Below are 24449 nucleotides of genomic sequence, written 5' to 3'. Positions count from 1 at the left end.
CACCCAAAACTGCATCTATTTATATTGTGTGATGTTATTTTTGTAATGGGGTTTTCCACCCACAGATGACATTACTGTATAGGTTTGCACATGCAATTTTGAACTTTTACTTAGTACGCTGATTAATATTCCCGGCTTTGTTCTTACTTTGGCATTTTTGTCTACTGTCCTGGAACGTTTGGGAGATTCCCAAGTTTGGGGTGTTCTCACGGACTCCCAGGAGAGTATTCCAACCTCCTGGAACCCCGCCTGTCCTTCTTGCAAAGAGGGAAGGACCTTGATCACTCAACTTGCATCATCATACCCTCATCCCCCACTTCACGACTATAAATGGACTATGGTGCCATTGCGCAGGAGAGGGGCATGATGAGGGGTGTTAGGAATCTGATCCTAATTTGCCTCTATGCTCCAGAAGTGCTGCAGTTTTGCCCCTGGATATTTCCACCTCACCTGCAGGAATTAACCTTCTTCCCTGATCATGACCTGCACCTGTTCTTATATACCTGCCCCAAACATTGCTCCTTGCAGTTCACCAATTGTTTGCTGCTTCTGGTCCCTGTCAGTACCTGTTGTTCTCCCGATTATCTGACTTTTGTGTGTTCCACTGTTTTGTTTGTGGATCTCCCGGCTTCTGACCCTGGCTTACCTGACTCTGCTTTTGCTAACTTGAAAAACCAGAGTCTCCAGCTTCTCAGTAATCCAGACAACCAATATCTGCAGCCCATATTCTAACTTGGAAAACCAGATTCTCCAGCTTCTCAGCCTTATCTGACAATCCAGACATCCAAAACCTGCAATCACCTGTCAAACTTGGAAAACCAGAATCTTCAGCTTCCCAGCTTAACCTGGACACCAGTATCTCCGGCTCCACTGACTAACCAGGTACTCCAGTCTCTCTGTGCCTGCACTCCCTGTTATAACCGGATACCAGCATTACATAAGTCTTCAGTTCCTGTTTGATCTAGTGTGCTTTTATATTGAGAACTGATTCTGCCAAATACATTCTGGTTGCTCACTACCTGCTACTGTGAGCTGTTCACACAATCAGACAAGTCACAGAGTATTCTGTATTAACCTCTGCCTGTTTGACTCTGAGTTCAGCAACACATCTTACCCGCATTACCTGTTGTGCCTATGAACTTGTAATACCTATATTAACATTGACTGCACTTTGATATTACCTGTGTGGCCTGTGTTCAAAATAAAGACACTCTGTTTGCAGTAACTACCAATATTTTCTGTTGTATTCATACTGGGAACCTTAAGGCTGGGTACCCGGTACTCAAAATTTCTCCCGATGCCACAACTTTAAGGATTTTACCAGCGTCAGAGAAAAAAAAAGTCCCGATCAGCATTCAGATTCACGTGTACACACTGTACACATTTTACGAGGTTTACCTTCAGATCTGTGCTCTTCATCTGTCATAACCACCAGCTGAAAAGATTGTGACTCTGCACACTCCATAGAGAACTATGGACACTGCTGGTCCTGAGTGCTTACACACTGCAGAATTGGAACGACATTGTTCATTGCTGCAGCGTACACACAAATACGATATTGTGATGACCGGTCATTTTTCCTTTGACTGGCCCGATAATCGTCTGAAAACAGTGTAGTGTGTACCCAGCCTAGCAAGGGGATGTCCAAAAGCCCAGCAAGTTTGCCCTTGGGTGGAGCAGAAAACGCCCTCCAGACAGTTTCTAAATTCCATTTTCAAAGCGCAGGGACCACACAACCTCTGGATTACCGTATATCATACATTATCTGTCTGATTCCTGCATCAAGTACTATAATTGATGCTCTCTGCCACGGTGCTTATGCAGTAATTGTTGTCAGAAGCACTTTGTGCCAAATGCCCTATTAGAAGAAGCTCCATATCTCCAATAATTGAGTAAGTGGTTTATTTTAGACATGACTGAAATTTTACCCAGCTCGTTTTTTCTCTCTCTCTCTCTCTCTCTCTCTCCTGCATATGGAAGAATTTCTGAAATGTCATTATTACAGCTATACCTTGTAATGAAGACATACAGAAGGTCCGAGCATGAATATTTTATGACAGCATTAAATTACTGCACTCTGCATCTCTGCTTATCATTTTCCCCATTCCAGTATAGAGGGAGAGCAATGAATTATTAATCTCCAGTATGTCCAGTCTGACTGCAGCTTCAGGTACAAGAGAGTCATCATTATTAATTTTTGTAGGTCACATCACATCAGTATAGCCCAGTGGATTCCAAACTTTTTCAGTTCAAGGCACCCTTAGGGTCGCCAAAGTTTTTTCAAGGCACCCCTAAGCCAAAATAATTACCAAGTAGTCCCCCCACTTTGCATACCACTGGCCCTGGCCGAGGCACCCCTGTGAGGTCTCCAAGGCACCCCAGGGAGCCTAGACGCACAGTTTGGGAACCACTGGTATAGCCCATAATCTACAGGAATAAACTAATCATCTTAGCAAATACTAAATTGTAATTTTAGGTGCATTTGTCTAGGGCTAGAGAACCCATTGTCCTTATTTCACACTTGACAACTCTCCCGGAATGTCCGGGAGACTCCCGTATTTTGCTTGAGTCTCACGGACATCCGGGAGGGTGTGGCAATCTCCCGCATCTGCCCACTTCCTAGTGAAGTGGGCAGAATTAGGTCCAAAATGCCGCGATTCACCGGGAAATCGTGGCGTTTGGCCATTCCGACAAGACTTACCCCGACGTCTTGACAACGAAGAGCTCCTTCCCCACCAGGCTCCAGGACGACTGATGTGCCAACTGACTGGAAGCAATCGCGATGAATGAAGAAGCCGGCCCGACTTGATGACGTCACTGCCAACCGCGACTCTGTTATCGGTGCTGTTAAGGGGCAATGTAAGTATGCGACCAAGAACAATGTATTTTACAAAGCGTTGTACATTGTCCATGCCCGCATACTTACAATACCCCCTTAACAGCACCGATAACAACGTTGCGATCGCCAGTAACGTCATCAAGTCGCGCCGGCTTCTTCATTCATCGCGATTGCTTCCAGTCAGTTGGCACATCAGTCGTCCTGGAGCCTGGTCGGGAAGGAGCTCTTCGTTGTCAAGACGTCGGGGTAAGTCTTGTCGGAATAATCACCATCATTATTCCGTCCCCCACCCGTCTCCATAGATCGCTATGGAGTGTGCAGTCATAATCTTTTCAGCAGATGGTTATGACAGATGAAGATCACAGATCTGAAACTAAATTGTGTAAAATATGTTTAGTGTGTACACATGAATCGGCTGCTGATCGGGACTTTTGTTTTCTTTAATTGTTGGTAAAATCGTTAAGGGTATCGCAATTTTGTATAGTGTGTACCCAGCCTAAAAAACATGTTTATTGAATGCAATATAGATAAGTCAGTGTCCTCATCTAATATTAGGCATTACAGATAGTTCTTTTAAAGTCAATGTTACAATGTCACAGGGTACATTTACCATATATGAACCACAGTTTATCAATGTATAATATACATGTTGCGCACTAAGAGGGACTTACCACCTTTGGGTCTACAATATCTCAGGCATACCTGACAACTTTTATAACCTCCCCCCACCCCTGGATCTCTGGGAGGGGAGGTCAGGTGGCAGTGCCGGAGTGGGGTGGTGATTGCATCATGCCCTCTGATGTCATGCCCAGAGTCATGTGAAAAGCGTCATTAAGCTCCGCCTCCGACAGGATCAAGGGCAGTATCTACTAATGGAGAAATACCCGAAGTTTCCGAGGCCTCCCAGAAATTCTGGGAGAGCAAGCAGGTGATGATTTACACTAGAGCAGTGCAAATTTATAAATACCAAAATGAGTGGCCAACTGCAATTTCCGAGAAGAACTGTTCTTACAATTTAGAGTTATAGATGGTTTGTCATGAACTTAGGGGAACCCACAACATGTTAGTAGTATATAACACAAGTAGCTGAGCTCAGCTTTCAGTAGGTTCCCTTGTATCACCAATTTCAGCTCCAACATTATTGGTAACTCTTTACATAAGGCAACAGGTATGTTAGGTTTAGTCGTCCTTTCAGTACATAAATATATCTTAGCTGATACAAGATACCGTACGGTTGTCCATGCATATATAGTAAGAGTATATGAGAATTACAACCAGCAAATGCTGGTCACAGATGATTGTTCTCTACCACAACCAGACTTTATGCTTCATTCAAAGACACAATTCTGGACCCAAATAAATGTAAAACACAACTTAATACACAGCTATAGTTACTGCAAAGCAAAACTTTAGGGGGTATATTTACTAAACCACTTTTTGAAAAAGTGGAGATGTTGCCTATAGCAACCAATCAGATTCTAGCTGTCATATTGTAGAATGCACTAAATAAATGACAGCTAGCATCTGATCGGTTGCTATAGGCAACATCTCCACTCATTCAAACCCGCAGTTTAGTAAATCTAGCCCTAGCAGTCAATTGAGGCTTTTAAAAGTGGCGATAAAAAAAACAGAGTTATCACTGCAATGGGGCTCTCAATAATAAATATGCCCAATAGATTTGTTAGTTACAAGATGCATTGTCACATAGGTTCAACATGTACGTTACTTTTAGTGGCCCTTTAATTACAACTCCCAGCCTAATAGTGGCCTAAAATGTATTTATTTTATATGTGCTTATATACGCAGGAGTGTTAATGGTGGCTTTTCCTATGGTCCGGTTTATCTTAAGAACAGACATTTTACAATCCTGTGTTAATAGTATTACTGGTGTAGCCGTGTGAATGTGCCTTTAAATTATGTGCTGTCAATCAACACAGAGCAGATTTAAGGGGAATTCAATTGGCCGTGTTACTTTTTACCGCCCGTGCACTATTATCGTTATTATGGTAATTTCAACGCTGATTTTTTGCTTGCAGCTCCCGGAGCCGCTAGCAGAAAGCCCCTTATCAGGCACCTATTCATGCTCCTAGTTCCAGGAACTGTCTGCTGGAGTCATAATTCAGCATTACAGTAAAATACTGATTTAGGAAGTTAGCAGATTAGTACTATAATCCATTCTCCTCAGAGCTGCTTATATCAACACGCTATTCAGTTATAGTAACATATTAAAGGGTTAAATAGGTTATCCACCAAAACCCCACCCCAATCCACCCAGAAACGGACACTTTCTTTTAGACAAAACTCCTCCCACTTCAATGTAAGCTCCACCCATTTTGTGGTCCATGAACCGGGATTTCCCGCCAATATCGGGACAGTTGAGAGGTATACGATGGCAATGCAGAGGCAAATGCATCTCAGCCCCTCTCTCTCTCTCTCTCTCTGTGTATATATATATATATATATATATATATATATACATGACTCCTCTCAAGGTATGGAAACTTTTAAGTGTGTATTTGATGTTTAATCACACAGTTTTAATGATATCCCACATTATCTCCCCAAAATACTGAATTTCTGTATTTGCTCACTTAGAAGTTGACTAGATAGTTCATTTATTATTATTAGCGAGTTAATTCAGAGAATGTTTAATCATTGACAACAATGACTGCTTTGGAATATGGGATAAAACAGAGCGTCCCCCCGTGAACACAAGGAGAATATACAAACTCCACACAGATAGTGTCCTGGTCGGAATCTGCCTCAGTGCTGTCATAAGACAATGCTAACCACTGTGCAACTGTTTTAGGTTATAATATTTGCAAATAGGGTTGGTGGAGGCGGGTTCCTACGTTCACCACCACCCTAATTAGAACCAGAAGCTGCTGTCAACCGATCGTTCTTAATGTTCGCCACAGAGGGATACTCACTTCTATTGGGCTCTACAGGAGTGGGATGGACAGACTGGTTGCAAAGGTTCCGAGTTCTATAAGTGAATTTACCCTTTTATCTCTTGACAGTCTTCAACTTTATCAGTATAGACATGGACACATCACTGTAAAAATCAAGCACAGCTATTTTATATCTTGCTTGAACCTTTCTTTAGATTGTAAGCTCTTGTGGCCTTGCCCTCTCACCTATCTATCACTGTATATTATCAATATATTTTTATCACTTCTGCTTGTTGAACAGCGCTGCAGACTATATCGGCCTTTAATAAATTATGGAAGCTAATAAAAAAATACAGTATCTTCTTTTACACCACCTTGAATTTATTAATAATATTATTATTATATCTAATACACAATCGATGCTAATGTATTTATAAACACTAGTAAATAATATCTAAACGGTCATTGTTTATAATCAGCGAGCTCTGAGATCACCGCTTCTGTGTTCAGCAGGAAAACATGCATGTAATAAGGGCTAACTATAACAATTATATCATATAAACATAATAAATAATTAGAAAAATGTACACCCTACAATAATATATAGTGATACTGAAAGCCAGCGAGCAGTTTTTATAGTACAGTAATGGGTTACGTTCTACTTTTATAATACACAAACTTCAATTTATTATCAGTATATTATCATTTATTTATAAGGCGCCAGAAAGGTTCTGCAGCGCCGTACAATGGGGGGTAGAGAAAAACAACCACAAATTACACAAGGAATAAACAGTAATGAGGGGAATTCAGAGGAGGGCAGGGAACAAAACAGGGCTACCTGCGCAAAGCAAGTCTGTGTCCAAGAGCATGGGCGCAACAAGCAGGGCGAGAGACGCTGTAGGCGGAGCCTAAGAGACCAGGCAGAAGGTGTCTGACATGGGAGCGCAGGTGGACAGGAGAGTGTAAGCAGGAAAACAAGAGAATAACACAAGGAAAAAGGACCCTGCCCATAACAGCTTATGATCTAGAGGAGAGGGAGAAGCCTTGGAGACTAGTGAATAGCCTGAATGGATGGGGGAGTGGGAGTGAGTTTCAAAGGTGTGGAGCAGCGCGGGAGAAGTCTAGGAGCCGCGAGTGATGTGAGATAATCAATTTAAAACAAGTTGTTTGTATCAGGCTTATATCCAGACTATACATTCCATCATGGAACACTTTAACAATGAGACAAGTGATACAAGTGTTAGCACGACTGTCTAATTAGGAATTATATTACATTGGGAGTTCCATCACCACTCTCCAAATATAAGTGATGACATCAGTAGTAAGCAAATATAAGGATATATTTTACATACATTCATGTGACTTGTGTATTATAACAGGAATCATTTCCATAACCTGTATAAAACCACTTCTGTCAGCACCCTCACGCCTTGTTATGGTGTTAGCAATTCTCGATGCCTTCCAATATCCATAAACTTGTCAGTAAAGGTGCATTATTCTATATATACATATATGTGTACTTCAATTGCAACCAAGGCTCTATCTGTGTGGAGTGTGTATGTTCTCCCCGTGTTTGCATGGTACTTCGGCTTCCTACCACAGTTCAAAAACATACTAGTATTATTATTATTATTATTATCATCTATTTATATAGTGCCACTAATTCCGCAGCGCTGTACAGAGAACTCACTCACATCAGTCCCTGCCCCATTGGGGCTTACAGTCTAAATTCCCTAACACACACACACAGACTAGGGTCAATTTTGTTAGCAGTCAATTAACCTACCAGTATGTTTTTGGAGTGTGGGAGGAAACCAGAGCACCCGGAGGAAACCTACGCAGACACGGGGAGAACATACAAACTCCACACAGACAAGGCCATGGTTGGGAATTGAACTCATGACCCCAGTGCTGTGAGGCAGAAGTGCTAACCACTGAGCCACCGTGCTGCCCGTAGTAGGTTAAAGGGCTTGTTTATAAATAATAATAATAATAATAATACTGAGGAAGGGATGTCCATTCAACACAACGGAGACATAAGGCTCCAGACCTGGCAAAACAGTAACCAAGGGGGAACTGAACAGGACGGGTCAACGTTGGATGCCTACTTGCAATAGTCTCCATGCAGGGACAGAACACGGCTTTCTCAGGTTACTTAGAAAAAGTAGAGGCCCAGTGATTTTGGTCCAATCCTGCATAGGCCCACATTCTTCTCATCTGTGCATGCTCTGAATAGCAGAGCATCAGGGGCAAACGCAGGTTTTGTAGAGGGGGGTTTCCACACCACGCCACCAGTGGGCGTGACCAGCATGCATGGGGGCGTGGCTATAATTTTAGACAGTGCTTGGCTGCTCTCCAACTCTTCGTATCCCTATAATATACATGGGCAATGCTGGGTGCACTACTGTTAGGTGCACACAGCTCTCCTTTCTCAAGCAGAGCTGTGTGAAGCTGGAGCAGGGTCTAGCCACCTCAATTATACAGTGCCTCATGGGGGTTTCCAGGCACTAGGAAACCCCCCTCCTCCCCCCCCCCCCCCCTCGGCTTGCCTATGGAGCAGGGGCCTCATTGCTCCTCCTGGGCCTGTAGCTCCGTAGTCCCACTACTGTCTCCATGCTAGGGAGCCTAAATAAATTGTAAAGTGTGCCGGGATGAGCCCCGGAAAGCCGCTGATTGAGGAAGGACACCCTGACATCCCCTGGAGAATATTATGGCAGCCACTTAACAAAGTCGGGGACAGAAATTTGTGAATGCAAATAGTGCTTCTGCTAGGACCCCAAAGAGTCCTGATCTAGGTCTGACAACTGTGTTGTGATGCAGGATTGTAGGACCCTGGTTATCCCGGCTCACAGACACAATACGAGTGACCTCCAGCTGATCCCACAGACTGAGGTCACTCATCAGTTTACCCACTGTCCCAGCCAAATCCACTCCAGTATTAGCAGCAGTGACACTATTTTTCCTAGGAAACAAAACAGCTGCGAAGGGAACTAACACAGAGGTTTAAAACCCGGTCATTAAGGGGCTAAAATATCCAACTGAATACAATACAGAATACAATGACAGAGAACATCACTGCGCACTGGGTCAGTGTGTTCTTATCATACCGCCTGTTACATTAAATACACAAATAATTCTTATCTATATGTTGGATTTGGTAATGAAGAAGGGAAGTGTTTGACCACAGTTCATTATGGCCAAGTTCAAAAGTATAGGTGTTTGCCCACGGCAGAACAAGATGTTTCGGGGATCCAAAGCAAAGATGCCCAACTGCGCAGCTACTCCCACGAGATGCCATCACACAGCGGCTGTGCCTTGTTATTGTGTAACCAGAAGTAACATGGAAAAGCAGGAGAAGAGAATTGTATTTCCAGCATTGGAGTCGCCAAGTCTCCTGCACCTAGGCAGCTGCATCTACTTCCAAACTCAAGTCTCATCCATGGCTGGTTACATACGCTGACCGAGTAATGTCAACCCTCATATCTGAATATAAAAGCTCTTATAGACACACACAAAGGCCTGTAATAAATAACAACACACCAGCAGAAGAACAAAATGATTACTGTTACGACTAAGGCCTTGCGCACAGAGAGAACACAGAAGCACACTAACCATAAAGACAAGGCCCCAATAGCAAGAGCCAGACCCATACTCCAGGACCCTTGTCCTCTTCGTTATACTCAGCATGGTTCTCACATGCATGACCCAAAGGTGCCGGCGGAGACGTACCGGAAGCCAGCAGGACATGTATGGATAAGCATGTGGGAGATAAATCCTAACTAGCTGCAGTTTGGACAGTGCAGAAGCTGACAGTGCAAATAGCAGACAGGCCAGGCCTGCAGCTACTCAGCCCCTCTGCCTCCGGCTGTAGCCCTTGTCTCTGTCACACGCCTGTGCCATGCAAAACTGCCGTGGGCATTATGTCACACAACGGGAAGGACTGGGATTAACCCTTCCTCTGCCAGAGGGCTGAAATGTGCATTAAAACTTCAAAGCACAGCAGAAGTACAACCCATCCAAATTAGATAGTATAGATAGATAGATAGATAGATAGATAGATAGATAGATAGATAGATAGATAGATAAATAGATGGATAGATAGATGGATAGACATGAGATTAATCTGTAGTACTAAATTGATTACAGCACTAATGATTATTCTCACTGGTAATACAATAGTTAATATAACTGTTCTTTAATATATGGGACAGCTGGTGACAGCCGAAGTTAATACATATGTATGTGTGGGAGTGGGAGGGAGGGCTATGTTATTGTTGCCGGTTTTGTCTCATTGATTGCTTAATACTAGACTAAGTAAAGGCACCAAAGCCTAACAATGGTTGTGTGATCTCAGCCAGCACTTCCTACAGCTGCAGACTGACAGGACCCCCTCCTCTCCTCCTCCTCCTCTCCTCCTGTGACAAGTGCAGGGGGCTCTACTGGAAAGTCTGTACTTTGCCTGTGAACAGAAGGGGCAATAGCTGGACCTGTGTATGCACAGTACACAAAGCACAGGTCAAAGAGGGGTAAGGTCATGTTACACTGTATCAGTAGCTTCCCTATCAACAAACTGCATCAGGAGAGGTCAGGTTATACTCAGCAAAAAAAAGGAGTCTTCTCTCAGGCATGGTCCAAATATTTTAGCCAGGAAACCCACACATCCTCTGCAAATATCCTTGGAATCTCACCCATCCATGTCACACCCTACTCCTCAGCATCCTTATCAGAGTCACTGCCCTCTAAGATCTCCACCCCCGGCCCCACCACACAGACAGCAGCACCAGAGCCAGGGACTAACCTCCTTGAGTTGCTCCAGCTCCTGCTTGAGGGTATCATACTCAGCCTCCAGTTCATCATACTGCTGCTTTAAGGAGAGCTTCTCTTCCAGGACCACCAGCCCATACTCTGCAGCCTGGATCTTTTCCTGGGTGGTTTCACTCAGCTCCTTGGTCAGTCTCTCAATCTCAGCCTTGTAATCCTCCACAGTCTGCAGTACCTCCTCAGCAGCCATAGTCCCTTGTCCTGGGAGTGAGACTGGATGGACAGATGGGTGGGGAGGGGAGAGGAGAAGAGAGAGAGAGAGAGAGAGAGAGAGGGGATGGGGGGGATGAGCAGAGATGAGGTGGGAGGCTGGTGTGTGGGTATCACACACAGATTTGCAGCATCATACCAAGCACAGGCGCAGAAGCCTGTCCCACCATGCCCTCCAGAGTCCTGTGCCCCTTACCAGCACGGTGCCCTGTTAGCACCGCTGCTGTGCAATCCTCCGCTTTTCTGCTTATTCATAGCCAGGAGGATAAGGAGGAGGGAGCGCCATCTCTCCAGGGTAGCGGCACTGCAGTGTGAACTTTCCACCTGCTCCCCCCCTGCTGAAGGCTGCAAAATGATGCAGTCTGCCAGGAGCGGGCATCCACAACAGTGCCCGCCGGCAGGGCACATGTCAGGGCACGGGGGTGACTCAGGGAGCATGGGGCATCGGTAGTAGAGTAAATGTTGCAGGCAGCCTGGAATAAGCAACGAGCTAGATAGATGTAGACGGTATATATCTATAGTAAAAGTAAATCGTATATAAATTACATAGAAATGGAATTTGTTATGGTATAGACATAGTAATTAATCCTGTGTATATGTACATTATTATTAATATCCTGTGTAGAGTGTCATCATCTTCCTTATTTGTGTAGTCAGACAAGATAGATATGAGAAATATGGACAGATAGATATAACACAGATATATATATATATATATATATATATATATATATATATATATATATATATATATATATATATATGGGATAGATAGATAGATAAAACTACCAATTTCCATGAGCATACAAAAGACTTCTAAAATACTTTTCCTTTTTTTTTTTAACACATTCCGTACATTACTGTATTAAGCTGCTCATATTCATAGATCAGAGTTCCAATGAAGCAATAAATACAGTAATAGTTTCAGTAAAGATCACAGGTTCATTGATATGAATATAGATTTACTAAATTGCGGGTTTGAAAAAGTGGAGATCTTGCCCATAGCAACCAATCATATTCTAGTTATCATTTACTTGGTGCATTCTACAAAATGACAGCTAGAATCTGATTGGTTGCTATAGGCAACATCTCCAATGTTTCAAACCCACAGTTTAGTAAATATACCCCTTAGCTTCAGTTAAGAAAAAGATTAAAAGTTGCATTCAGCCCAGGTAGGACTGCACCATGAACAGTCCTGGAAAGCAAGCAACGGTCACTGCTTCCTGGCACAACTTCAGAGGCCAAGGATAAGGCCTAATTCAAATTGCAGAGGCTCCCATACATACTGTTTATATATATATATATATACAAGTTAACCCGTGCATGATACTCATGCATTCTAGTCAAATCAAGCTACTTAAGGTCTTAAAAAGGTTCTTGTCATGCATTTGGGCCTAGCCCAGGCCTCCTCAGGGGAAGAGCGTTACTTCCCGATGCAATCGCCCTTTTTAATGTGTGTTCATGAGGTAAAATTACCTCACGAAAATGAGTTTGAGCCCTCAACTCGTAAATTTAGCATTTACTACCCCTCCCACGGGGGAAGGGGGGATGATGGAAGTTAACTGTCTTCACTATTCTAATTTTTTTGTCAAATAATGTCAGTATACCAAATTTCAGGTGAATTGGATGAGCCCTTTCTGAGAAAATAGTTTTTTCCACACACACACACACACACTAACACACGCCGCTAGGCTTTTACTTTTGTATATTAGATAATGCTAAGAATTTAGTAGGTCAGTGTATAACTCCGCCCAGCAGGTGGCGCTGCAGCTTGTTGTTTTTTTTTTCACACACAGACTAACACACGCCGCTAGGCTTTTATATTATAGATATATATGTGTGTGTGTGTGTGTGTGATAATAGATGTCATTTGGTACATACAGATGTGCTTTGCCCTCGCTCACTGTTATTCATTCTGTGAGGGGTTTCCCTGGTGACATTAGCTACAAATACCTGAGGTCCTTGTTGCCCCGGCTAGCTGTGAGTATGGGCAATTAATTCCAGATGATCCCCCTCCTCACGAATACAAGGGTCTTTAACACAGCCATGGTGTGGAGTGGACACTAGTGTGAGCGTGGTACAATAATAATAACATTGGATTCAAGGCCTTCTCAGATTAAAACAAACTTCATTTAACGCTTCCTCCAGCAGAGAAAAGCATAACGGTTTCAAAAACAGTAGGAAACGCTAATCTCCTCCTGCACATATCATAAGCAGGTGGTAATGCTTTCTCCACTCAGCACACTCCCACAGTACTTACAATATAACAGCAGGTTAGATACCAGCTGCTACTGTAATGGACAAGGCTTCTCTGAGAAATAGCTCCTCTCCTTGAGGGGCATATTTAACAAGCACTGCAAAAAATCGAAAAATAGTGTTCAATCCTTATCGTATTTCTCATATTTATTAAAAAATCTCCACAGGAGCAGCAGTCACGAAAAACTGCTGTTCCTGTGAGGTTAAAAACTTACCTTATCACTGCCTCTTCGTTCCCGAAGCTGCTGTGCGATCCATAGAAGCCTTGTGCGCCTGCTCCCTCTGACAACTTCCCTGCACTTTAGTGTTGCAGACAGCGGAGTGTGACAGGGAGAGATCATGTGATCCCACCGCACATGCGCTGTGTGACAGGGAGAGATCATGTGATCCCACCACACATGCGCTGTGTGACAGGGAGGGATCATGTGATCCCTCCAAACATGCGCTGTGTGACAGGGAGGGATCATGTGATCCCTCCGCACATGCGCTGTGTGACAGGGAGGGATCATGTGATCCCTCCGCACATGCGCTGTGTGACAGGGAGGGATCATGTGATCCCTCCACACATGCGCTGTAATGCTCTGCTCTTCGGAGCAGTGCTGAACAGTGCTAGAAAATTGCAGAAACGGTAATGTACAGCAGCCTGAGCTGGCGTACATTACCATATGTGTAGAAGAATTTTCATTCATTGTTAGATTGCGGTACATAGCAGTCCCCATAGACATCTATGGGGACTGCTATGTGTTACGAAAAAAAGTGCAAAGCAGCGATGCACTGTTGATAGATTAGACAAATACTTTAATTGGCGTCTATTTATTAAACCTCATTTTCATATAAATTCCCAGAAAAACATCTGTTTTCGGGGAATTTATATGAAAATGAGATTTAATAAATGGCCCCATAGTCCTCTCAGTTTGTACTGAGGGCTATCCTGAAGGGTTGAGTACCAGAAATGTTATTTCCTTTTTGTGTATTTGTGTGAATGTGTGTATAGGATCACTATTTGTTTGTCTGTCACACACATATGACACAGTAGTGGGCTTTTTGAGGACTGTGTGCTATTGTGATAGTCCATCTGTGTGTTTCACTCCCAGGTCTGAGGAACTTGAGGTACTCGCTCAAGGAGATTTTTTTCTCAGAGGAACCTGTTTCTGGGACCTGTTCTGAGCCATCTTGGGCTAGGACATTAGAAAGGTCAGTCATAGACCTTGCGTGAGTGTCTTAAATCTTAAAATTCTTCGGAAACCGCACACATGTCATATTTCTTCTCAGGTTTTATTAGAGGGGATTCTGATTCACGGCTCTCACAAGAGGAAGCAGAGTTGTTGAGAGACACTGATTATTATGATACTGCTCGCATGGAAGAAGAGCCATTCAGGAGACAGGGAGCAGACAATTTGGTCATGGCAATTCGCCATACTCCTAATATTCATGATTCAGAGGCATTTTGTTTTTCCTGATTTATCTGTTTTAAAAGAGAAAGAAAAAACTCATTATATCTTTCCCTTCTCCACAACTGATCAAAATGTTATTGGAACCTTGGTGTCAACCTGATAAATAATTCCAAGTTCCATGAAGGTTTCCTTAACGTCTGAGGACACTGCAAAGTGAGAGTTTCCTCCTAAAGTAGACATGTCCTTGGCCCACTTATCAAAATCTACTTAATGTCTGAGGTCACCTCAAAGTGAGAGTTTACTCCTAAAGTAGACATGCCCTTGCCCGGCTTATCAAAATCTACTACTGGTCAGTGTCATTTTGGACCGGAGTTAAACAAAATAATTAGTCTCCCAACTGGTAGTAAAGGCACATTTCTTCCAGTTAATACTCCCAAGACTAAAGTACTGAAGTTTTAGTTCTTTCATTTTCCCAATCGAACAAAAAGCTTTGTCTTCACAAGGTCGGTCATTCAGAGGAGAGCAGGTATAGACTTCTGACTGCCCAGCCTCCAACCCTCTGACAAACCTACAGCATGACTACGGTTTGTCCCCACCCTGTCGCAGTGGAAGTCTGCCTTCTGTTTTTCCATACAATTGGATGGCCTGTTCTTCAGAAACATGGGTAAAAATTATTGTAAGGCTCCAAGGTCCTTCTCCCAATCCGTTATTTTCTATTGGGCTTCCTGAAAGCAGATGGGTGGCTTCAGTGGTAATTGTTTCTGTTTGGGCATTTATGGCTGCTGGGACAAAAGGAGTCAATGTCATATCTTAATTGGACACTTTGCTACTAAAGGTCTGCTATCCAATTCTTTTCAGCCACCTACCAATAACAATACAACTGTTAGAATCTCTTGGGTGTATAATAATGATCAGAATTCAACTTGATTCTAGCTCAGCGTATGGAATGTTTGTGACCTCTTTTCGATACTGGCTTTCAGAAGGTGGAATTCGATTGGCAAGTAACGAGGCCTGTGCACTATTACCGCTATTACAGTAATAGTGCACGTAAATACAGTTATTACAGTAGTTTTAATGCTGACTTTTTGCTCGCACTGTAATAGCTTTAACGTGAATTCACCCCAGAGAGTCTTTTTAACTCAGGAGAGGAACATACCGATACAAACACTAGTAATATCTGTGCTAGTTCACAGGAGAACATGGGTTTCTGAGGTGCATGAAGATGTTGGGAAAAATTTGAAGCGATACAATATGCGCTTCCATTCTCTGACCTTTGAGAATGACCTTTTTAAAGAGTGGTCCAAGTCCAACCTTTACTCAGTCTTTCGTCTCAGACACGTCAATCCCTCCTGTGGTGGCTGAAAATGAAGAACTTGAACAAGGTCCATCCCTTTTCCATCTGGGACTGGACCCTACTAATGAAGGAAGCCAGCCTTTAGGGATGGGGAACGGTGACACTACATCTTCAACTTCAGGGCCTCAGGCAAGTGAGGAGTCAGAGCTGACAAATGCTCTTGTTAGGGCTCAGTTGTTCCTGAAATGAAAACCAATTTGTATTCAGTCGGACAATGCCATGGCCGTAGAGCGCTATGTCAAATGTCACACATCAGCATGTCAACATGGACCAGGACCTCTAAAGAATGCACCTTGTTAAACCCACGCCACAAAGAATTCAGGCTGTGCTGGGGGAAAATTGGGTCCTACCCAGGACCAGAATGGTGTAGTTAATAAAGTGGCCACTAAGATATTTTATATATATATATATATATATATATATATATATATATATATATATATATATACATACAAGTTAACCCATGCATGATACTCATGCATTCTAGTCAAATTAAGCTACTTAAGGTCTTAAAAAGGTTCTTGTCATGCATTTGGGCCTAGCCCAGGCCTCCTCGGGGGAAGAGCGTTACTTCCCGACACAAGCACCCTTTTTATTGTGTGTTCATGAGGTAAAATTACCTCACGAAAATGAGTTTGACCCCTCAACTTGTAAATTTAGCCTTTACTACCCCTCCCACGGGGGTAAGGGGGGATGATAAAAGTTAACAGACTTCACTATTCTAATTTTTTTGTCAAATAATGTCAGTATACCAAATTTCAGGTCAATTGGATGAGCCCTTTCTGAGCAAATAGTTTTTTCCACACACACATACACACACACACTAACACACGCCGCTACACATGTGTTTATGAGGTAAAATTACCTCACGAAAATGAGTTTGAGCCCTCAACTCGTATATTTAGCCTTTACTACCCCTCCCACGGGGGGAAGGGGGATGATGGAAGTTAACTGACTTCACTATTCTATTTTTTTTGTCAAATAATGTCAGTATACCAAATTTCAGGTCAATTGGATGAGTCCTTTCTGAGAAAATAGTTTTTTCCACACACACACACACACCGCTACACATGTGTGTTCATGAGGTAAAATTACCTCACGAAAATTAGTTTGAGCCCTCAACTCGTAAATTTAGCCTTTACTACCCCTCCCACGGGGGGAAGGGTGGATGATGGAAGTTAACTGACTTCACTATTCTATTTTTTTTGTTAAATAATGTCAGTATACCAAATTTCAGGTCAATTGGATGAGCCCTTTCTGAGAAAATAGTTTTTTCCACACACACACACACACACACACACACACACACCACTAGGCTTTTACTTTTATATATTAGATAATGCTAAGAATTTAGTAGGTCAGTGTAGTATATAACTCCGCCCAGCAGGTGGCGCTGCAGCTTGAGCACTCTGTCACCCGGTAGTTTTTTTCCACACACAGACTAAAACACGCCGCTAGGCTTTTATATTATAGATATGTACTATGGGCAAGATTTACTAAAAGGCAGTTTGATGAATGGAAGGATGCTCTATAAGTGCCAGTATGCAGTTGCGCCCATGCATGCTGACTCTTGTAGCGCCATATTTGTGCAGTATAAATGGAGCCCCCATCATAAATAATTATTTCCCCCATTAGCAATCAAATATTATTGCCCCCTTGATTTAATTATACATTCATATTGCCCCCATATTATAATACAATACTATTGCCCCTTAATATAATGAAAAATAAAATTTGCCCCATAAGTAAAATATAAATAAATTTTGCCCCCAAAATTAATTAATAATAATTGCCCCCATAATTCATCAGTTAATGGTGCCACCTCTTATATTCTGAATGGCAAAATAGCATTTTTGAGCTATCTAGCCTATCAGAAAAGGGTATAAAGAAAAATCTGCCTTTTTTCTGGCGGCTTTGACTAAACTGTTTGCAGTTTAGTTCTTTTAAACCTGCCACACATCACAGGCGGTTTTACATTCAAGCCTCAATCAGCCCCGAAGTAAATGCGGCAGTTTGGAGCACTAACCCACCAGAAATTTGTTTTGCGATGTGCGGTGGCTTCTAACCGCCGCCAAACATGATTTTTAGTAAATCTACCCCTATGTATTTCTATGTAATAAAAATATATCAACATATCTACAGTCCATATGCACGTAACTCTTAGATGTTACAAGATGCGAGTGTCTTCAGGTCTGATAAATAAGTCTTGTGGTTTCTTGACGTATCAATACATTTTAATGAGCCACCTGCACAATGACAGATTTGTGGTTGGCCATTTACTGGAATTTAGCCAATATCATTCATGGTAAAACTACTTTCTGAAAGGGTCTTACACAGTTTCACAGTTTATACAGAGAAATATATTTACATATTCTATAACATGGACACAGTATTGATCGTTATCTATCAATCAGCACCACAGAGGTGAGCCTTATTTTAATAACCAGCAAACTTGACCTAGTCATATCCTGGCATGAAATTGTTAATGAGAGAATTAAAATAAATTAAAATAGAAATGCGAAGAAAATTGAGTGTGCCTGTGTTTGTGTTAAGTTCTGTGTTATGTTGTATTTGTACGTATATAATAGTTGTATATATGACACTTCATTATTGTAGTGCATCCATCCATGACACTGACAAGTGTAATTGTTAGTCACATTCTTATTCATACCCCATTGTACAGTATTACTATCTACCTTGCTATTGGAAGGGACATTACCAAGCCCTGCATTGCACTGAGTTACAGAACTGGGTAGGTGTAGTAGAGAGATGATATAGTGTGAGCGGATGGGGGTGTGTAGAGCAAGTAGTGGAAATAACACCACAATGGAATAGATACGATATTGGACTGGGGCATGAAGGGCCCACCAGGGGAATGCAATGGTAGGGGCACATAAAATAGCGTGGAGAGGCATGGCCAGCCCATGGAAGTCATAGCTAGCTCCATAGTGTAGCACAAAGTCTGGGGCCCGCCCCCAAGATCAGGACGAACCAGGACAGACAACCAAAATCTGGATTGCCCCACCAAAATCAGGACAGTTGCCAGATTGTCCTGCACTTTATTACCTGTTCTTGTAGCATTCATTACCTGTTGCTGCTCATATCTTAATCTCAATAGCTGATTGTCTGGATCCTGGAATTATGGGGCCCTGTTAGGAAAAAGGGATAGATACATGAAGTATGGAAAAGCTAACAATGAGTGAACACTATAGGTCCCTCCAACTAAAGCGTTAAAGTAAAAAGGTACCAACGTTTAATAATTAGCCCTCCCTCCCTTCAAACAAACCCGACATTAAATTAGTAGCATTCACATTTAATAAATACATTAATTTCCGTTAACAAGCACAGACATAAGTTATTTGTATTTACTGTACATCTAACAAATATACCTATTTCGCCCCAGCCTGCCTTGACATTTAAAGCATTTACATTTAATAAAGACACCTAATTCCTCCCAACCAGCCCTGAATTTAAATCAGTAGTATTTACATGTAATAAATGCACCTATTTCTCTCACTATGCAGCCCCAACATTAAATAATTAGTATTGACATACAATAAATAAATAGCCCTCCTTCTCCCCAATCTCAGCCCTGCATTCAATTGTTAGACCCCCCAAGCCACCCGAGCTGTAAATGGTCAAAGTACCCCACTTTAAATTAATAGGCGCCACCATTAAATAGCTCCTACCATCACTCCACAAATAAATTAATATTAAATTAAATTTTATATATATATATATATATATATATATATATATATATATATATATATATATATATATATATATATATATACCTGTAGCTGTGATAGGCTCCATGACTGGTGGGCTACATCTGAGGGTAAATGTATCAAGCTGAGAGTTTTCCAGCGGATTTAAAAAGTGGAGAAATTGCCTATAGCAACCAATCAGATTATAGCTGTCATTTTGTAGAATGTACTAAATAAATGATAGCTAGAATCTGATTGTTTTTTAAAACCCGCCGAAAAACTCTCAGCTTGATACATTTACCCCCTGGTGTCAATGCGGCCCGCACCTTGCACCATCTCCGCATCCAAACAGGCCAATGCCCTGGTCTCCAATGAAGTGAGTTCTAGTTGGGTCGGGGGACCACCGCCTGTCCTTTGTGCATGCCTCCTGTGCTCTGTCAGTTTGTCCTTAAGGCGACGCTTAGAGTCTTGCCACCTGTGTGCAAATTAGACACATTAGGAGGATGAAATTATCCCCAAAACCTTGACACATTTTATATAAGAACAAAGAGCTAATTCTTTCACGATTCCATATTTACCTTTTCAGGACCTCATTCACCTTGCGTCTTATTGGAGCCACGGCATTGACCTCATTTGTAATTTCTTCCCATATTCTGGATTTGGATCCGGCTGAGAGCTGACGCGGAGCGGAGCTTATCGACAGCCAATTCCACCAAAATGTCGATTTCGGCATTAGTGAAATGTGGCTGGCGTTTTATTTTTGGCCGCTACGGAGGATGATCCGGAAGGCTGACTTGCCTCTTGTTCAGACATCTCTACAAATTCAAATAAAATAAGTTTAGTCCATCACTATACAAAAATGCGCACTCTTAGGGCCATTTTACTTACCTCAAAATGGAGGATGAACATTTGTGTCAAATATCCAGCAATAGGTAATTTAAAGCTAAAGAACAGAATGGAAAGGCAAATTTTTCCTTCTCCTTATATGCTATGTAAGCCTGCACACCTAAGGCCATTTTACTTACCTCAAAATCAACCGGTCAAATACTATTCCTAACAGCAAGAACTTGTCAGCCATGCATACATTGCCAGGTCCGACTATCGAATGCAGTGCGAGTTTTATAGTGGATACCCGTGCATCCTCTTGCGTAGGCGCCAGCACGCTAGGCCCTCCCATTGGCAGGAAAGAGCAATTAATTGATAGGTGAGTCAGCCATCTTACTAATGGTTCCGTGCATGACGTGCAGACGCACCGACGTGCACTGGGAACCAATAGCTATGCAGGATATTAAAGTGTCTCACTTTTCTGACAACATGCGAGCAGCTAGAACTGTGGGTCCTGACTGCAGCACTCGACCGTTGCTTTGAACCCGCAGGTCGTTATGTCAGTAACATAGACAAAGTGAAGGCATATCGAGCAATTCGCTGGCGTCTGCGAATGCAATTGGGCAATTGCAGTGGCAGATGGAGCGATCTGTGGAGAAGGCAGCCCGACCGCCTCGCAGAATTGAGGGCACAAATACATGCTAATAAGTACACCCAAAACACAGTATAATATGCAAATGGATCACCACACACAAAACATGGACACATGTTTGCAAAGGCCTCTTTTGTGTCCATTGCCAACTGATTATCATGTCATACATCAAGTATTATATACCATTATATACTTTCTTGTGCTTATTATGCTTCATTTAATGCATTTTATTTGTGATAATATTTATGGTCCCATGGCCAGGATTTTTGATTGTTTCAAACGTTAACCATTTCATTTATGGAACATGACTGGTATTTCCAATTGAAAGCTCCCACTCTCTGCATGTTTGTGTATGTTGGAGAAAATAAAAAAATGAAACAAATATAACACATCCTACTTTCCAGCAGGATGCCAACGCAGCTACCGCCACCACCGCGCCAATTAACAAGACGAGGTGCAACAACAGGAGGCGCCAGGAGTGGTCCAGGAGGAGCCGGCAGGGAGACAGGAACAGGCACAGGAGGAGGAGTCAGCGGTGGGGGAAGACCACCTTTCTATCTCCACAGTCCTCTTCCAGAGCCAGCCTGAACCCTCTCAGCAGCCACAGGTGCTGGTGGAAGAAAGTAAGTACAGGGAAATTGTCATACAGTTGTTTTTTTTTTAACGAGATAGACGTTGACATGAACAACAGTAGAGACCATTCACAGTAGATGCCATCCTAAGTTCCCCCAATGGGGAAACTGCCCCCTGCCGCTCCCCACTACCCCCACTCACTCCCCCACAAGACAAGAGTCTTGTGTGCAGCTGGCTGTCTTGAAAACTACAGCTTAGAGGGTGAAACTCTGCTTGGCAACATTTGCAATGAAAATAATAAAAAAAATTAGACAAACACACAAAATAATACTATATAGTTTTTACTACTACTGTGTTCAGCATAATACAAAACTTTTGACCCATTTTGTAGTAACATCCCATTTCTGCACTACACCGTAGTGCATACTCATATGTATAGGAACTAGAGATGAGCGGGCTCGGATTCCGCTAATCCGAGCCCACCCGAACAGTGCAGATCCGAACGGGATCCGAGCACTGTTCGAATATTTCCGGTGGGCAAAAAAATGAAAACGAGGCTCTGTCGTCCAAGTCTCACGTCGAATCTCGCGAGGGGTGGGAGGGAGGGCCCAGAACAATTCCATCTTGTACCTCTTTTTTTGCCATTATGTGCTCAAGCTACCTCGGTGCAACCTTTTGGCCTAAAAACAATATTGTGAGGTGTTCAGAATAGACTGGGAATTAGTGGAAATGATTGTTATTGAATGTTATTGAGGTTAATAATAGCGTAGGAGTGAAAAAAAAAACCACAAAACTGGTTTTTAGAACTTTTTATGCTTTTTTCAAAATAAATCCGAATCCAAAACCTTAAATTCGAACCAAAACCTTTCGTCAGGTGTTTTGCGAAACAAATCCGAACCCAAAACCTCAAGCAAATCCGAATCCAAAACACAAAACACGAGACACCAAAAGTGGCCGGTGCACATCCCTAATAGGAACCTAGACCTAGCATTTCAGCACATGAATGTATTTCGTAATATATTTATCATACATTTACTAAATTGTGGCATTTCTTTTTTTGCAGCTGAGGAGGAGTTGATGGGAACAACAAGACCACACAGCCAAAGACTGCTGAATGAACTAAAAAAAGAAGAAATAAAATACCAAAAATATAGAAAAAAAGCAAAAAAATAAAATGTCTCATAAAATTACTAAATAAGTTTTATTGATTGTTAAAATGTTAATATTATTGTTATGATTAGTATTTGTTAATTTAAATTTTTTGTTTTGTTAGAAAAGCTAGTGTGTGTGTTTTGATTTACAAATTATTATTATTATATTATTATGATTAATTTACGTAAATAACGTTAAAAGGCAATGGGGGAAGAGACCAAGTACAGTATAATAGGGGCACACCTCGTATTAATGCCAGGCTTAGTGGCAAAGTTTTCCAATTGAAGAAACAACAACCACATATTCATGGGTGCCAGGGCAATAGACATGCTGACACTTTGGGGTTCACAGAGACCATTGCTGGTATAGGTGAACAAAGTGGCATAACAACGAGGAACACTTATTTTAATTTTGTTACAACCACCACTGTATAACAAACAAGGGTAGTCAGAAAAATACACAAATCAACATTTGAGAGATACACCCATGATGTTCCTATGGAATTCGAAAGCGTAGCGTTCACTGCCACAGATACACCAGAAAAATGCCGTACTGACGAACATCTTATTTTTTCATGACGTGGATGGGGCATCAGCACATACAGTTGGAACAGTTAATGAGATGTGTATGTAACGATACGCTTCTTGTTGACTTGGAACCTCCGCAACTACCAGGTGTAGGCTTCATTGCACATGTGTGCGCTGCGCTCAGTATGAGTGTCTTAATGACTCAGGCTCATTGTTTTTAGTCCAGATAAACCTATGGGCATGAAAAAAAAGGGCTGAAGTTTGCAAGAAAGTTGAAAAAGTTGTCAGTACCTCAGTCTCAGTGTAGAGAGGTACAAAGCCAGGACTGGAGTCTGCAGACTGGAAATAAACAAAATACGTTGCATGAGAGTGATTATACGTTTGTGGAGCACCTCTGTGCCAAGAAGGATTTTGACTCTGTACAATGTGCTGAGTTGCATAATGATAGTTTCAGAGAAAGAAATATTGAAAATTGTGAATCAAGTTCTATCTCAAATGGAGATTTTAACAGAATGCATAAAGGAACATCAGAGAGAAACAGAGAGCACATTCGGAAAAGTGGCTTATGAAAGAGGCGCTTTAATTGAATTCTTATGCGTAAAGCTTGTGGAGTGTTAAAGACAGACCATCCAGAGGTTGAGAGCTGCAGATGGGGGTCTGTGGATGTTGCATGGGAAGTGGAGCTAGTTTATAACCTACTAGTGCCATGGAGTCTGGTTACAACCCCAGCAGATAGAAAAGGTGTGTGACCACAGACGTCTGCAGCTCAGTAGGGTGTTCAGTAGAGGAATTAGCATGAGGCTGTTATGATTTTTTCTGCAGGTGGCAGGAAAGCTGAGCCGACCATTTGGGAATGGACAAGGTGTGTCCTAGAGAGCTGGATTTCATTAGACAGAAACTCAGGATAATCCTGATTCTAACAAATAGAGAAAAGACAGAGAGACTATGCTGAAAATGGTAAGAGGCCTAGCTGCCCACTGGGCAGAGATGGACCAAGAAGTGAGGCAGTGTCCTGAATGGAGGTGGTTGTTGTTTTCTTAAATCCAGTGTCATTTTACTATGCTGTTACAGCTGATATATGCTCACAATGTTGAATAACCTAATGGAGACACTGGTTACTGAGCATAACGCTGCTGACTTTTAGTTATTTCTCTCTCTTTCTCTATATGTCTCTATGTCTATCTCTCCCTCTCTCTGTCTTTCTTTCTCCTTCTCTCTCTCCCTCTTTCTCTCTCTCTGTCTCTC

The 24449-nt window shown here is 42.2% G+C and overlaps 1 protein-coding gene and 1 long non-coding RNA gene across 9 annotated transcripts in view; one reads left to right on the top strand and one right to left on the bottom strand.

Annotated features, from left to right (window-relative positions):
* The window catches only part of BICD1 (BICD cargo adaptor 1), a 209332-nt gene extending 198283 nt beyond the window's left edge, over positions 1 to 11049 (bottom strand). For all 8 annotated transcript variants that reach the window (XM_075210315.1, XM_075210316.1, XM_075210318.1 and 5 more), the window contains exon 1: positions 10529 to 11049. In XM_075210315.1, the coding sequence (XP_075066416.1) occupies positions 10529 to 10741 (213 nt within the window). In that variant the 5' untranslated portion in view covers positions 10742 to 11049. The remainder of the gene's footprint in view (positions 1 to 10528) is intronic.
* LOC142153055 (uncharacterized) lies at positions 10602 to 22694 on the top strand. The gene is made up of 3 exons (XR_012691432.1): positions 10602 to 10679; positions 21360 to 21575; positions 22589 to 22694. It is a non-coding gene; the product is annotated as an uncharacterized LOC142153055 (long non-coding RNA).
* The last annotated feature ends 1755 nt before the right edge of the window (positions 22695 to 24449 follow it).

This window comes from Mixophyes fleayi, chromosome 4 (assembly GCF_038048845.1).
Source record: "Mixophyes fleayi isolate aMixFle1 chromosome 4, aMixFle1.hap1, whole genome shotgun sequence".
Classification (NCBI taxonomy): domain Eukaryota; kingdom Metazoa; phylum Chordata; class Amphibia; order Anura; family Limnodynastidae; genus Mixophyes; species Mixophyes fleayi.
This window is presented reverse-complemented; position numbering and strand designations above follow the sequence as displayed.